This window comes from Octopus bimaculoides, chromosome 4 (assembly GCF_046866305.1).
Source record: "Octopus bimaculoides isolate indiv1 chromosome 4, ASM4686630v1, whole genome shotgun sequence".
In the NCBI taxonomy this organism is placed as follows: Eukaryota; Metazoa; Mollusca; class Cephalopoda; order Octopoda; family Octopodidae; genus Octopus; species Octopus bimaculoides.
Window position 1 is genome coordinate 38,355,349 of NC_142931.1, and position 17,365 is coordinate 38,372,713.

General features: G+C 32.7%; 1 protein-coding gene across 1 annotated transcript in view; it reads left to right on the forward strand.

Moving 5' to 3' along the window:
• The window catches only part of LOC106878598 (E3 SUMO-protein ligase PIAS2), a 116,861-nt gene that overhangs the window by 65,366 nt on the left and 34,130 nt on the right, over positions 1 to 17,365 (forward strand). Inside the window, exon 5 of the mRNA XM_014927858.3 lies at positions 12,354 to 12,437. Coding sequence (XP_014783344.1) covers positions 12,354 to 12,437 — 84 coding nt within the window. The remainder of the gene's footprint in view (positions 1 to 12,353; positions 12,438 to 17,365) is intronic.

A 17,365-nucleotide genomic window follows, 5' to 3' on the forward strand; every position in this document is an offset into this window, starting at 1 on the left:
TGGTGCAAATGGCTATTATAAGTAAAGCAGCATGCTTTTAATGCTAGGATAAGAAAAAAATATATTGACTCTTTGGCTAGTAGCATATTGATGAACCCAATTGTTAATCTCTCCTACCATTCAATAAAATGTATTTACCTCTTTTCTGGAAAGCATTTGAGGATTCAGCATATTTCATGACAATATATACTGACTTTTACTGGTAAGTGGGAAGTACTGTTGTTGAACCAACAAACAAGCAATGGAACATTATATGTATGCTGTACAAAGAAAGAATGGAATGTGTGTGTGACATGAAGAAATGTTAACAGATACTGATGAATGTATTCAATATTCCTGTTGGTGCATGTTAAATACATTTGAACCTGTTTTAAGTTAACTTTAAATACAGCTGTTTATATTTTGATGAAGATTGCTTGGTAATCTGGGACAATAACAATAAATAGTTGTAACATTGCTTACTCTGCAGTTCAATATTTAATAGTTTGTTGATAACTGCTTAACCAATGAATAACTGTGACAATGGCTATGGCTACTTTATTTCAACTTTCACTCAACTCTAATTTAGAAAAGTTTTATATGTTGAGTTGACTTCATATTTTCAAATTTAATTTTGGTTCTTCTGCATTAATTATTCCTGGTAAGCTAAGATTTAAGATTTTGCATTTAGTTGAATCTCCTTTAAAATTTTATCTTAATACCTTTACTTTTATCTTTTACATGGACTGCAGCCATGCTGGGGCACCACATTGAAAGGTTTTAGTTGAACAAATCAGCCCCAATAGTTATTTTATCATTCACCTAATCTTCATTTTTTATTTGTGTGACATTCTTTAAAAGTGTAGTTCATAATTCTTTGTTAAGGGTTCTTGTGAAATAAATCAGTTAAGGTTCAAGAAAAGTTTTGGTTCATATTTAGGAGAAGCAAAATGTAGAACCAAGTAAAGCATTATTTTATTAATACATTATGTCCTGATTGAGAAGGCCTGTCATTAAAGATGATCCAGTCATGACCACCTTATCTCTCTGTGCATCTATTAATACATTGTCCAATGTATCCTTTGATTTGAAGGTGGTAGGTTGTAATTTGAGAGGGATTTGGCTGCTATTATTCTCAACTTAAGCAACCATTTGGAGACTCTTTCATTGACAGAATGATGGTTAAGTTATACAACCAATTGATTTGTGGAAACACATAATCAAATGTCTCGTAGCTATTATCAACTCTATGTAAGTAAACATATAGGGCCTGGGTAGGTTGATTCTACATTAACTGAAAAACTTATATCTACTCTAAGCTACTAAATTTCCTTGAGAGAAACAGACTTACATTAAATATATTGAAGATAGTCATAAAAAGAATTTAATGTATTAACTATAATAACTTTTCTCATAGATAAACTTACATAGGTTGTTCAGTATACAGAAATAGTTAGATATATGAATTCTATAACTTCTACAGTATAGATACACAGAAATTGTCTCTGCTTCGATGGTAAATTAGCACCCTGTTGCCTCAACCACTGAAAGTATACCAACTCAAAAGTGTACTTAACAAATGTGAACATTGTACTGTATAATATTGAATTCTTGAAGCTAGAAATTATTGTAATTTTGTAGATGGAGTAATTTTAATGCTTCTGTGTATATTAGTCTATAAGATGTTCCCCTACATATGAAGTAAACATTTCTTTTGATGTGTTATTATATAAAGGAATCATGAAACTCAAAAACTATTGTTAAATATGTCGACAACATATATTGTCATCAGTATTTTGCTTCTGTTTTTTATATATGCATGGGTTGGACAGTTCTTCTCTACTACACCATCTTGCCAGTTATTGCAGTTCTCCTTCATGAGATTCAGCCTCCTAAAATCAGTTTTCACCAAGTTTTCCCATGTTTTCTTCTTCCACTTTAATCACTTTCACTTAGCACTCTTTTACTCATTGTCACTCTCCATGCACATCACACATCTGTACCAGTGCAGTTTTCTCTCTCACTATAGTTGATTCCTCTTAAACCGAATTATTTTTTCAATTCACTTGTTTTCTATTTTTCATGTACACTAACATGACACATCCCAGTGAAATGTGCTTGCCTCATTTTTTTCTTATGTAATAGTTTTGTAGGTGGTGTACTTAAATTGTTTCAGGCGTGTGTTTTGGTGATTTTATTGGATAATAATTTAGCATGTGTGAAAATTTTTTTCTGTTCTTCAACCCCAGTAAGTCTATATGTTGGTTGTATCCTGTCTTAAATGTGTTTGTAGTGATTTTCATGTAATTCCTCTTGGTACCATATATGGGTATTATGTTTTCTCTCTCTCCCCACATATATATAATAACCTTAGGTACAATCCTCTCAAGTGAATAATTTAAACATATGTACTAGCTAAATGTTAAGGTTGGGTTGGCTGGATGTGTATTTTGTGTTATGGTATGAGATCCAGGAATTCATACTGTCCAGACAAGTCTAGCTCACTTTTACATTGTTATTAATGAGTTTGTAGTATTTATCTATAGTTGAGAAATGTGTTTTTAATAGAAACAGAAAGTTCTTTGTTGATGATCGTATTCATGGCAAAAGGTGGATTGAACTCAAATTATTTTCCTCTTCCTGCTTCTGCTCTTGTGTAGTCAGTGTTCTTTGTATAACAATTTCTTGCTAAAACCATTTCATCAGTAAAATACATACACACGTGATTGCTCAAGAAATGAATTGTACATATATATGTAATTTTACACTTGAGTGTAATTCTATTTCCAGTTTTGACTGTGGTGTTTTCTAATAAATTTATTTAATTTTGCACAAGTAACTAAAGTATGTGTGTGCGTGCACATGCATGTGTGAGATGATAATTCTTGACTTATAGTAAAGAAGTCATAAACATTCATGTTATTTAATTTAGATACAAATTAAACACAAATATATTTTAAATAAATAACTTTAAAACTGAAAATGTTGGCTGCTTCGGATGAGTGTTTCTGTGCCAAGTAAATGTTTTTAGAAGGTTGTAATTTCTTACTCATGAAGTAAGAGTGGTTAAGAAGTTCATTTTGTAATCAGAAGGTCCTAGATTCAATCCTGCTGCATGGTATTCTGGGTGTCTTTGGCCTTTCATTGATCTATGCATTGTGAGTGAAATTGCATCGGTGGAAACTTTCTGGGGGCCTACTAGATGGTTTGTACTGTACTTGTAAAGTAAAGGTGCAACGTGTCTCTAGAATACTGAATCACTTGCATATTAAATTTAATGATTAGGCTGTTCATTAATTGAGCATGAGTATGCTCTTTGTTGAAATCAGTAGAGAATCTGTCATCAAATAAGAATTATATTAGGTTCTGTGTGAACAGGGAAGTTAATGGAAAATCCTACTGAAATTAATTTCAGAAAAATATAGCATAAGCAGTTCCTTACAGTAAAGAATGTTAATGATTGTTATACCTGAAATCCTGAAAACATTTTGTATATCCTTCCATTAAAATGAGATTAAAACAAAAGATAATGAGAAACGTCGAACATTTTGATAAATGTAAAAATAACCGCCTTCATTTCAAACAGCAAATTGTAAGCTATTGTTAATTATTTTGTTTGGGTGGAGAGAAATCAAAATGAATAATGAAACTCGCTTTCATCTGCAACAGAACTATTCGTAATAAAGCTGCCTGAAACGTCCATTATATTGATGTTGATTTACCAATCAAAGATTGTGTTGTTGTTTCTGAAATGATGACCTTTTTCTTTTTAATTAACTGCACCTGACCGAGTAGGAGTAAAGTACATAGGTGAAAGTGATAATTTGCAGCAAGCAAGAAAACTAAAAGCAAATGCATTAAGAGAAAAGATAAACCAAAAATTCACATTTATTATTGCACATAACAAAACCTATATGAAATGTGTTGATGTAATACTAAATTTACTGCAAAGTATTTCATAACTGTTGAAGAGAAATGTTCTCTAGCAGATTCAGTGAACTTATAAATCAAACCTCATGGGGTGGGGGGACATGAATGCTGATAAAGTTGCTAACAAATTTCATAGAACTGCAACATTACTGAAATCTAAACTATTTGCAGTATGTAACATCACAGTTATGGTATTCACACCTCTCTTGATAATGGTCCAACAATATTTATATTTTGTTTTCAGTTTTGACTTGGAAACTGTCACAGTTCATCTATAATTTACTTCTTAGCTGACTCCTTTCTTCTGAAATACTTTATAGAAGCTGGCTGTTTCCTCCCCTTCTCCCCCCCCCCTCTCATAGGAGTTGAACCAAGCAACATGGCCTTGCCCTTTCATCCATATTATTTACCCTTTTCTGTTTCACAGGAACATCTCTTCCCTCTTCTCAGATTTTTGCTAACTTCTTTATTCCAGTGTCAAATGAACACACACACAGAACTTCCTTCTACATGCATTCATCAACTACAGGTTTATATGTTTACAAAATAAAATCCAAAAGACTTAAAAGAGTGATACTGTCATTCCTGTTAGTTTTATTCTTTACCATTTCTTATGAGAAACTGTCAGCACAATATTTTTAGTATTTTCTTTTCAATTTCCAATAAGACAGTATTTACTTTTCTTTTTTTAAATGTTCAAGTTTTTTCATACGTTGTTCATCACTTCTCCCTGTGCCACAGTTTTACATGTTGCCCTTCTCACTTAGATTTTATTCCTACAACATTCAGATTACTCTGTCAAATATAATGCTTATTTATTCACATTGTTTTGAATTTATCACACACAATCTTGCAGCTTTGAGATTTCAGTGATGTGATTATTTATTTTTACAATGAAATTGTGAGAGGCTGGATATGGCTGATATATTTTCACAGGAACTTATTTTAGATTTTTAGACATTCAACAGAATATATTGCAAATAGACTCAACAGAATTATATTGCAATACATTACTGATTAACCTTAATTTAGTTTCATTATTACCTGTAACATCAGATTTTGAGGTGTTTGAATCCTCCTCCCTGATGATCATGAATTCAACACTTACTGCATCTATTGTCCTTGCCTTTAATTCAAAGCTTTTTACTGTGCTTTCTTCAATCTGTCCATCTGACAACAGATACCATTTTACTACAAGGCTGATTGATTAGTAATAGGAATGACACATATCTGTAGCAATATTCAGATGAACAAATATGCAAAAAGTATTCTCATGTGCTTTCATGAAAAGTAGAAATAAAGCAGCAGAAAGAAATTAATCTATAAATATATTTAATGAAATCCATATTTGTTATGAAAACATCGAGACATGTTAAAAATGGAAGTCTTTGTAAACCGGTAAATTGGTATTGCAGTACAGTTGATGGTATACCATAGAACCAGTTGTGGGTTTGGTAGTTTGTATATTGTCAGTGATACTTAACTTTGGCCTAAGTTTTTTCTGCTGATTTCTTAGCTAGTTCTTCAAAGAAAATAATAAACGAATAAATTCTTGTAAAATTCAAATGTGCTGAGAACTTTTCATTGTATAGTGAGAATTTCTCAACAAATTAAATGATTAGCTTTTAGGAATGTTATGAAATTACATCATAGTTTTTATGCCTCTTCAAAAAATTCTGAGTTAAAGTATTAATGTAAGATTATTTTTATGTTTTCATCAAAAAAGTCATAAAACTTTATTTTAGCAATAAAATTTAATAGTTTATTTTAAAATTAATATATCTTATAGCAGCTGTATTCAGTTCTGTAAATTTGTTTTGAAAAAAAGTGCATAGTGCCTTTTTAAGATATTTCTAATATAGACATAAGGCCAGAAATTTAGGATGAATTAAATTAACCTGAGTACTTAACTGGGTTTTTTTTTTTTTTTAAATTCTGGAAGAATGGATGCAAAGTTGACCTCAGCAGGATTTGAACTCCGAATGTGAAATGACAGAACTAAATAATGCAAGCATTTTGTTTTGTGTTCTACATTTTGATTAAGCTGAAATTGGTTCACCCTGAAAATAAGTTGTTAGGGAATTGTGGCTAATGTTGATACTAATTAGAAATGCTAAAGCTTATGACTTAATTGTGAAGTGCAAATAATTGAAGTAATCCACTGCCATTATTTGAACACATAATTTATGCTTTAGAACAAGTGCAGAAGAATTTACTTTTATTGATTTTATTTGGGTCAATTAAACGCATTTAGAGCAGCATTTTACATGGCAAGTTATATTAATAATTGTTCAATGTATGTGTGTGTAGTACAATGCAGTAATTGAACTATTAGATTAAAGGATTGCTTGGTTGAATTTCCATTTGCTTTAAGGACTAAAATCAGGCTAACAAAAACAAGAAAAGAACTCTGATCTTTGTGCAGTTCTGAACTACTTAGCAACATAAATAATAAAAGGAGCAAGCAGGGCCACTAACTAGATTCAAATTAAGCTTTCCATTGTTTATCACCCAGCATGCAATAATAGGTACATGTTTGAGTGTCATTAGTAGATGTATTGTTTTTCTGTTTAAAATTGTACTGCAATGTCTAGTATTACTTCATTAAAAATGTATGCTGGTTAATTTATAATTTATTCAACAACCTTCCTATTTTTGTGCTACAAAAGTAATCACCATTCTAACGAGACAATGTAATGTGTGTATGAGTGTGTTTCGAAATATGATATTGGACTTTTGAAATTGAAAAAAAAAATTCTATTTTTCATTTTCTCTTTGTATAAAAATGAAACTTATCTAGAAATTTAAATAATTGAATTCAGTTTAGGCAGTTAATGTTTCTAGTAGCAAATGAACTATGAACGGCATAAGATTAAACAAACTATATTTATCAAAAGTTTATTGTAGTTCATAAATAAATATACTAAAAAATTTTATACAAAAGAGAAAATGATAATGTTAATTGCTCTGTCACAAAAATAAAAGCTACATGAATATAGTTGTTTGATCATCTCTCATATTATATTTGAGGACAGCTATTCATCACAATGCACACAACTCCAGCTGGCCCTGCATTCTTTACATATTAACATAGCTAACACATCAACATTAGATAATCTCTTTCCTCATCTAAATTCTTATAAATGTTACCTAATCCACTTACACACCTTTTTTTTTAATGAATATTATGTTGTAAGGAATACTCTTCCATTAAATCCACTATATTTACTAACCTGCTTTCCTTGTACATATTTCCCAATGGGTATAATCCCTCTGACCTGGTTAATTATTTGCCACTTATAAAAACCACCCATCTTAAATATATTCCTTAACTAAGTCAGAGTTTCAGACAGCCACCTAATATAGTTTATAGTGCTACCATTTCTCATTTCTGGGATTTGCAGTTTGCAGTCAGATTGCCCTGTTACAATTTGTCAACAACAGCTCTTTGACCAAAATTCTGTATAGTGTATCATAGAGTTTGAGAAGGATTCCCCCCCTCTCCCCCAAAAACCTACAAGCTGTTACACTCAGTCAACACCTATGTCTGCTTCAGCAGTAGTAAAACACAGTTAATACACATGTCAAGAAAATATACAACCTTGTGTTCTCTCTCTTTTTCTGATTATGAATAAATCATGACTACAACATTTGGGAACTCATAATCTGTGACCATTTAATTATAATGTAAAACCATGTATTTATAAACTCTGAACAGCTGTTGATCTTATAACACACTGTCTCGCACTGCAGTAGTGCTTACGTATCTGCTACACACAATCATTCTACATCATACTCAAAAAGTTTTTGACTGATTGACAAAACTTCATTCATTAGCATACTACAACCAGTAGTACAATGGTAACATTGTATCCTTTCTCTTGCTATTCTATCATTGCTAAAATTATTCTTGCTTCTTTGGACTAACAAGCTTTGTATGACCACCACTAACCCATCTTGCTGAACTTGCAAGCTTTGTGTTACTAGCAACCAATCCCACCTGCTTTTCTATCTCACCCCATAAATTCTGCACTATATGTTTTGCCTGAACCTTTATAGCCAACACTGCAACTCTTTGAAACAATTTACCCTTCCTATATATATATGTATATATATATATATATATATATATATATATATATATATATATATATATATATATATATATATATATATATATGAGTGGTTGGCGTTAGGAAGGGCATCCAGCTGTAGAAACTCTGCCAAATTTAGATTGGAGCCTGGTGTTGCCATCCGGTTTCACCAGTCCTCAGTCAAATCATCCAACCCATGCTAGCATGGAAAGCGGACGTTAAACGATGATGATGATGATATTGTCATAAGCATGCATACACTAAAGGTTCCTAAAAGTAATTGATAGCTTCTGTTACCTAGCTAATCTACTTAGTTGTGTAGCTGGGTATTTTGATGGTTGTAACCAAAATAAGATTGGTTGAAATAAGTTGAAGGAAATGTTACCTCTGCTGAAAATAAATGGATTCTCTCTCCAAGTGAAGGGTAAATTGCATGATGCTTGTGTACAAAGCACAATGTTGCATGATGGTAAAACACGAATGGTGACTGTGCGAATATGCCAAGCTTGGAAATAAATGAGATGAGCTTGCTCTGCTACATGTATAAATGTTAGTGTGCATGAATGGAGTACAAATGAACTGATAGAACAACTGAGTTTAAAAGGAATCAGATCTAGAATGAAAGAGAGATTACATTGTTATGGATATGTAATATGCATAGAGGATGACAGCTGGCTTAAGAAGTGCTAATGATCCAAGTAAGTAGAAAGAACCTGCTGAAGAGGAAGACATGGAAAGGAGTGATGAAAGCTAATCTCAAATGGTTGAATCTCAAAAAGAAAATGATAAAGGACTACAACAATAGTTATGACTGAAACCAGAAATGATTTAGGATGATAAGTTGTGTTGGTAATTCATTGTCCTTGACTGCACAAAGTAATTTGCTTGAAATTAATATCTAATATGTAAAGAAAATCTGCTGATATGGAATTACAAAATTCAATATTATAATAGCATCTAATTTACCAGACAGTGAAAAACATATGAAATCACCATGGGTGGGTACTAAAACAGGTGTCAGCTTGCTGGAGCAAGGGACATAACCTGTCTTGAATGAAAACACATTATTCAAAATACCCGTGTTGTGCTAAATAATTATACATAAAGCGTAAATGTGGACAACAACGTTCCAATATTAACAACAAACAAGATGAAGACAAATACCCATCAAATGCAAATAATGTACATAATTCCTCATCTCTTAAATATAGAACTGAACAAAGTATGTCAAAGTATGTCACTCTGTGTGTGTGTGTGTGTGAGAGAGAGAGAGATTTGGTTGACTGATTAAGCAATACATTTCCTAACCCTGTTATCCATTTTGACCATACCATATATTTCTACTATAGCCTTGTGAATTAAATGTAGGTGAGTACTGTGTAGAAGTTCAGCATCCATCAGCCATAGGTGTGTTAGTGGAGCAGTGGTGGCAGTGGCAGAATTGAACATCAAACAAAAATACCTTGTGATATTTCGTCCTCTATTTTAGGACCCTTAAACCATGGGTAACTTTGTCTTTCCTGTTAGGTGATTGATGAAATAAATTGACCAAATACTGAGTTGGTGTAATCAAACTAAAACCATGAAAGGCATTGCTGTATCCTGGCTAAACACCCACTGAAATCACATGGTTTTGGGTTCAGTCCCACTGAATGGCATTTTGGGCAAGTGACTACTATGATCCTAAGCTGACCAAGGCCTTGTGAGTGAATTTTGTAGAGAGAAACCGAAAGATAGCAGTTACGTGTGTGTGAGCATGTACTTGTGCACATGTGTTTTAGTCTCCTTGATTTGGCATCATGCACTAACTGTAAATAAATGATACTGACATTTAAGTGGTGTCTTCCATTTCATTTCTCCTAAGAAAACATCTGGCCAGGGGGAAAATTTTACTTTGCTTGAAAACAGCTGAGGGTTAGTGGTAGGAAGGGTATCCAGTCATAGAAAATCTACTGCAAGGAATTCTGTCTAACCCATGCAAACATAGAAAATCATCATCAACATTTAATGTCCATTTTCTATGCTGGCATGGGTTGGATGCCTTGAGAGGGATTGGCAAGGCCAGGGGCTACACCAGGTTCCATAGTCTGTTTTTGCTTAGTTTCTACAGCCAGCTGCTTTTTGCATGGCACTTTGGTTTTAGGGTTTTGGTTATGTTGTGGTGGGTGGGTCTTCGTGAATATAGCAATGTGTCACATATTTTGCTCCCCTGTCATCTCCTTCATATGGTTCAGCGTTTTGAGATCAGCCTTCAAATGCTTTGTCCCATGTCTTCCTGGGTTTCCCCCTTCCACAACTTCCCTAGGGATAAAAGTAGATGCTAAAACAATGATGCTGATGCATTGATGATATCTATAGAAAGTTGCAGGCTTGGCTGTGTGGATGAAGTTTGCTTCCCAACCACTTGATTTTAGGTTCAGTCCTACTGTGTGGCACCTTGGGCAAGTATGTTCTACTATAGCTCTGAGTTGACTAAAGCCATATGAGTGGATATGGTAGAAACTGAAAGAAGCCCACCATGTGTGTGTGTTTGCATTTTCTCTTGTGCTCACTGCCTTGTAAACAATAACTTAACAGTGTTATTTGCTTCCAGGCCACCCCAAAAGTATGTCCAGACTTCTTGATGTGCCTTCATTTATTGCATGTCTTTGTCTGATAGGATCCAATATGTCGAAGAACTTCATCAGTTGCCCTTTCCAACACCAACCACTTTACAGCATGTACTGGGTACCTTTTTTCATGCCACCAGCATTAATGAGGTTGCCATGCAGCTTGTAAGACTACAAAACTTGAGTGGATGGAGATGAGGCATTAAAGTATGAGATTGGGAGCCAGAGTAGAATGGGTTTCTTATTGTAGAAAACCTACAGGACTACTCACCTTTTAGGTGAGAGTGTGAGAGTAATTGTATGGAGCTGGAAGGAGATAAAAATAGTGGTGATGAGGTGTGCAGGTGAACCCTCAAGGAATGAGGTGAGTTGAAGTGAATGGTAACAGAAGAACCTGGGTAGAAGTTATAATAGTGTGAGATGGAAAATGGGTGAGGGGAGGGGAGTGATGTTAGGTAAGTTGCAGGAGTATGGGAAGAGAGTGAGCGTCAGATGGTGGTGGAGTGATCAGTATAGAGTATGGGTAGAGAGAAGAGTATTAATGAATGAAGGATGAAGAACAAGTGAAATGGTTTCAGATAAAGTAGCATCAAGGAAGAACTAATTAGAGAGATGATGGGTGGTAGGATTAGGTAGGTCTTATCGACAATGGTATATCACAATAATCCTGGGCCTTTATAATCTCATGAAGGTCCTGAGATCAGCCTTCACCACTTTGTCCCATATCGTCCTGGGTTTCCCTCTTTTGGACCAGGTTTTTAGTCTTAGGATAACATTCTCCCTTACCTCACACCAATTACAAAGGCTCTGAAAAAGGATCATTAGTCTTCCTCTGACTAAACCATTAAAAGGAAGGTGCATTCATGTGTGTGTATGCATAGTCTTTAATATGATTTTGTTCAAGCAAAATGGTACTACCCATTTCCTCTACAGACCCTTCTGAGCTTGTAAGGTTACTGAAATTGATATTCAGGTTGAACTTCTAGAAGTCCATGTCTGTAAGGAAAATATTGGTCAAGTATGAACTCCCCTTAGTGATAAAAGTTTGAATAAAGTGCTTTGAATTGGGTTTATGGTGTGTGATATACTAAGGAGAATGAGTTGTGGTTTGAGTATGCTTGCTAGCTTAGATCAGACATATGGAATATTGTTGTTTGTTTGTGGGCATGTATTGACAAGTAGGAGTTTGTTTATCATGCAGATAGCCCTTTTTTTTTTTGTCATCTACAATGTATGTGTACCAGCTGCATTGTCACAGATATGTGATCAATGCTCCATTGTTTGGAGCATTTTTATCATGTAGAATGTCAGCAACTATTAAGATATAAAATAGTTTTCGCTTCTCAAAAAAGGAGGTCTCTCCTTTAGGATATAGTTTTCGTTATGAAAAGGCATCCACGTTAGTTAGTGGATGTTTTAGTTTTGTTTTGTTGATGAATGAACAATATTTGTTTGACATGTTTGTTTGGCTGTCTTGATGCTGGTGAATAAATGTGATAGTGTGTGCAGACCTGTTATATAAAAGCTTATTCTCCTTTCTTCACATTTACTAATTTCTCCTTTTACACTACATTTTCTCTTTTCACACCCTTCTCTATTAGTTTACCTAATGTAATGGTTATAGACGAGGTGTTTATGGTGAAGTATAAATTTAATCAGTATAAGGAAAACCTTATCTGACTTTGATTTATATGTGTTTGGAGAACCATAGCAATAATGGTTCTTATTTTTCAATTTTCAGTAAATTCAGTTAAATCGGAATTGATCAGAAATCTGGCTGTACACCCATTAAACTTAAAGTCTTCAATAGGGATGCAAGGAAAAAGTATGTTTTTACTTTTTTACCCACTTTCTTTTATTTTCACTTTCTCTTTTATTTAACACCTGTGTAGATCTTTTATAAAAAAAAACAACACATTATTAAATATAATCAGATAGCAGGTTGTCACTCTTTCACAATCAGTTCTATTTTAACCAAATTTATAGTAATGAATGATTTAGATGCATTTTTATTTATGTGGTATATGCCAGGAGGTTATGAAGAAAATAAGAAAGTAAAAAATGAACAAGTAATGAAATGGAAAAAAAATTCTATCCCAATTATTGGTTTTATTTAAGTTCTTTTTTCAGCTTTTTCAAAACTAAATAGATAGATAAGCAATAAAACATAGATGGAAAAAGTGGACAAAAACATGATGAAATGAACACGTGTGTTGATGAAGATTATATTTTCAGTTGAGTAAAGAATCAGTACTAGAAAATTTTGAATTACAAATCCATGTCTAAGGAAAATATGGGCAGAGGATGAACTTCTCTCTGGTGATAAAAGTTTAAATTATATGCTGCAGATTGCTTTGAGGTTAGGAATGTACTAGTGGTTGAAAACTTAAATGATATCAAATAATGATCTCGATTATTGAGATTTTGTTAATTAGGCTCAAAAGTGGGGGGGGGGGGTAACCAATAATGTAGCCTGAGTTAATTGTTTATAAGATGGGAGGTTTTGCTGTTTATTGAAAAGTTTAGATCAATATCTTGGATCTGTGTAAGGATCTGACATAATAGTTCTACAAGAGATACAATTCCTGTGACCAAACAGCAAGTTGTTGATTGCTTTTCCATTCAATCCTTCATCTGGTACATAGGCTAGCTATTGAATGTTAAAAATTATTTGTGAATTTAAAATAGTAAACAGTGTGGTATGGGTGCTTCCTGCTACTGATAATTAATGCCTCATAATCAAGAATAAAATGTATTCAACTTATGAAAATGAATTATTAAATGAATTGCCAAAATCACTTAATTGAGGTACACTCATAGATAATTAAAACTTAACAGTATTATTTATAACATTTATCATCCCATCATTCTCTTTCTGTTAAATTTACTGTCTTAAAAATTAATAGTTAAATAAAAGATACATATTTTTAATGTATTTCAAGTACACATAATGTTTTGCATACATCACCACTGGGGTGACCTCAGTTTTTGTTGCTAATAACTATTGAGTTCAATTAGTAGTGGTGAGGAAATTTGAGGAGTGGGTGCATGATATCGCTTGCCTGGAGAATGTTCTTTAGACTTGCTCATTTACTGTGAAAGAGTGCTTTTATTTCAGTTATGCTATAAAGCTACTGTTTATTATTTCACACTATATAATTTTTCCCACTATTTCTGCACTGTTTAGATTTAGTTCACTGTCATTTAAAACATATTACATCTATTTAAAAAAAGTAAAATTATATCCAAATTTATCCTCTTAAAATATTCAGAATATTTTGTTTCAGTATTCATGTTATGCTACCATTTAGATTATTTGATTGAAATAAAAATGAGCAAAGATTTATTTGATTGGTATTCCACCAGCCTGGAAAGGCACACACACAAATGCCTGAAAATAAGAGTTGTAGGATTCTTGACAAAAAATCTGAAAAAAAAAAGAAAAAGAAAAAAAAGTTAAAATAGTTATATTTGTATTATTCCTTTATTTAATTTTATTTTCCTTCAACATCATGATTACTCATTTCCAGAAAAATTTGTACCACCATAAGTATCTGCTTGTAAGCCACGTACCACTTCAGTCACCATTATCATGATGTTTTGTGTAATTTTTTTGTGTATCACATTGATAGTCAGATGCCATCTTTTTGAATATGTCAGGTATATCCTGTCAATTTTTTTTTTTATTTTTTCATTTCTTTTTCTAGTCTAAAGAAGGAAGACAGTTTCTTTGGGGCCTTTTAAAGTTAAAGGCTTAATGAATACAGTTCAAGGCTTATAGATATTGGCAAAATGATTAGCATACAGTATAAGTAAAAAATAAAAAAAATATTGACTGATGATTGTCACAGAAATAAAGAAATTTTTAGAGGACTGACAAGTGCCATAATAATGAATATTTTCAAGAAATAGTGAGAGTGTGACTTAGTAGAGGGCTAGTAAACTGAAAGCTGCTTCTGGTGGTCAGTTTCTTTATGGAGTTGTTACTTTCTCTTTAGACACTGTTTAATATTAGTAGTTTGGTATGTCTGCACATTTTCAGGCACAGAAGCAATATTTCATAATTGTAAAGGTTTTATCTCTCAGTAAATGCTCAAGTCAAATACATTTTAGCTATGAAAAGGACCTTAGTCTCTTTAGTGTAGTTTTAGTGATAGTGACTGCAAGGATGTGGGTTATAAGATAGCAAGAACTAGATTATCAGAAGTTGAAGATTTTAATCAATGGCTATTGTGTTGGTTATTTGACAGATTTAAATACAACATGGATTAAATGAAGAAACACCACATTAAAACATCAAATATTCTTGAGCCAAGTCCACATGCTTTTAAAGTAGGAAACAGTCAATTTGCATTGTGATGTGCTGTAGTGTCAAGGATTAAAGAAAAAAAATTCTTATTCAACACTTTTATTGGAAGATGTGCCATTTTATTGAAGTTCATCCTATTCATCTCAGTGTTATTAAGTAATGATGGCTTTATTGTAGATTTTTGCCTATGAATTTAAATTCAGTCCTGCAAATAATGAAACATTTGACAACTCCAATACTTCTGAATGGTTTATGAGTTTAAATGAATAAGTTTGTATGATGCGGCAAGAAGAATCTGACATTTTGGGAATCATCATTCATCTGAGAGAAAAGAAATGTTTCAACTTCCCTATGTTTGTTTACAGCTTAGTGGTTTGGGTTACTGAATGCAGCCTTGCTCTTTCAGCCTGCAGACAGGCACATTAATGTTTTTACCAGTTGCAATTTCCATGGACTAGGACAGTTTACTAGAATTAGTCAGACCAGAATGAAGAAAACGAAAAAATTATTAGTTGTGTGTTGGATAAAGGTTTATTTTTCACTTTGTTTGCGAAAGAATATGAAAGATTATTGTTTGACCTCACTGGGAAATGTTGCTTTTGAAGTACTAGAATTATTAGATAACAAGAATATACTGCCAAGAAGAAAAGTTCAAAAGCAGTGTTGTCCTGATAAAATGGGCCTTATGAATTCTTCAGTTTAATAATTTGAAAAGTGCAAAAAAAAAAGTATTTTGGTTTATGTCCATGATGCATCTACTGAATTCAGAAGACTGAGCAGTTAAAATGTAAGAACACGTATGGAATTTACTGAGCTGTCATGGATGTGGATATAAAAGAGATTTGGCCTTAAATGGAGTGTAACATATAACCTAACCAAATTTGAGCCAATAAAAGTCACAGAGAGTACACATAGGATATTGGCATCTAAAATGTGGCTAAATGCATTATACTATTATACTCAATCATTATACTATTATACTCAATCAGTTTTGAGTCAAAAAATTTTGGGGTTCATAAAAGATCCAGATCTTGAAATATTTGCTTCCTTTCAGTATCATCAAGACATATGAACTAAATACAAAAATAATAGTTCTTTTTTCCCTTTCTTGATTATTTTATACCATTAAAAGAGTCTTAGGACAAACTGAATTTCTAGTGATGCTTCAAATTTCAGAGTGTTGCCTACCTCTAGGAGGACTTGCATTCATGACTGCAAGCAAAAAAAAAAATACATTCATTCTGCTGCTACATAAGTAGTGATCTGTATATGTGTATAACCTATATTTAAAACAATACAGTATTGTATCACTTAGGCTTAATGACTGAGGTTAAGGGTGCAAGATATTGACCTCATAGTCTTAGGTTTACTTTCTAATTTGCACCAATTCAATTTATAATGTATCCAATGAAAAAATGGATATGAAACAGTAGAGAGAACTGAAAGATTACATATTAAAATATTTAAATGACTATTTGATTCATATAATTGTATTTCACCTTGTATTTATTCATTAAAAACAAATTGTTGAAATAATCTTTAAAAGTATCAGTTCCAACCAGGATGTAAGTTGCAACTTTCTATCACTATTCACATTTGAAAACGTTAATAGCAAATGCTTCAATTCAGAGCCCAACAGCATTTTGGTCATTGCATAACTTGACATATTTTTCATGGGAGGGAGTATAAACCTTTCCTCATAGTGCATGAATTAAAACTGATTTTAAATAGTCATAGAAACTGTCATACTCTTGCATAAAAACAAGCTTTCTTTGCATAGGAATGGATTCAAATTTTAGAGTTATTTTATTATATTTTTTAGGATTATATACTTAAGCACGCATACACATCACATAGTTAATATATGAAATGCAGAAAGGTGTATGTAAGTTTTCATGCCTGGACCTTGGTTTATGTTTCCATTTAAGTTCCGCACAATCACACTCACATGTTATGTGTGTGTGTGTGTGTGTGTGTGTGTGTGTATGTTTGACTATATGCCAATCGACATCAAGTAGTTATATCATCAAAAGCATTCCAGCCGTGCCCTTTTTTTTTAAGTGGGGTTGTCCGGGCTGCTATCTAATGTATCTTCCTTTTAAATGCGTTTCATGTACTTTGAGTGAAATTTGGCTGTTACTTCAGAACGATCACTAAGCGGTTCTTTTATTAATGCGGAAACATTTTTCTGTAAACCGATACGAACAAAGATTAGTTTTATTCCTCTTCGATGACATTTTGTCTCGAGTTCTAATAATGAAATTTTATTTTCTCGTCTCTGTTCCATATGATTGTAACGATTACTTCCCCTTTTTACAACCCTTGAATGTGACATACTTTTCGTAACCATTGTTTGTCACGAGTCAGATATGTACTTTATTTATATGAACTATTTTTACTATAAGTATTTCTCATTTTACGAAAACAAATTTTAGATTAGAAAA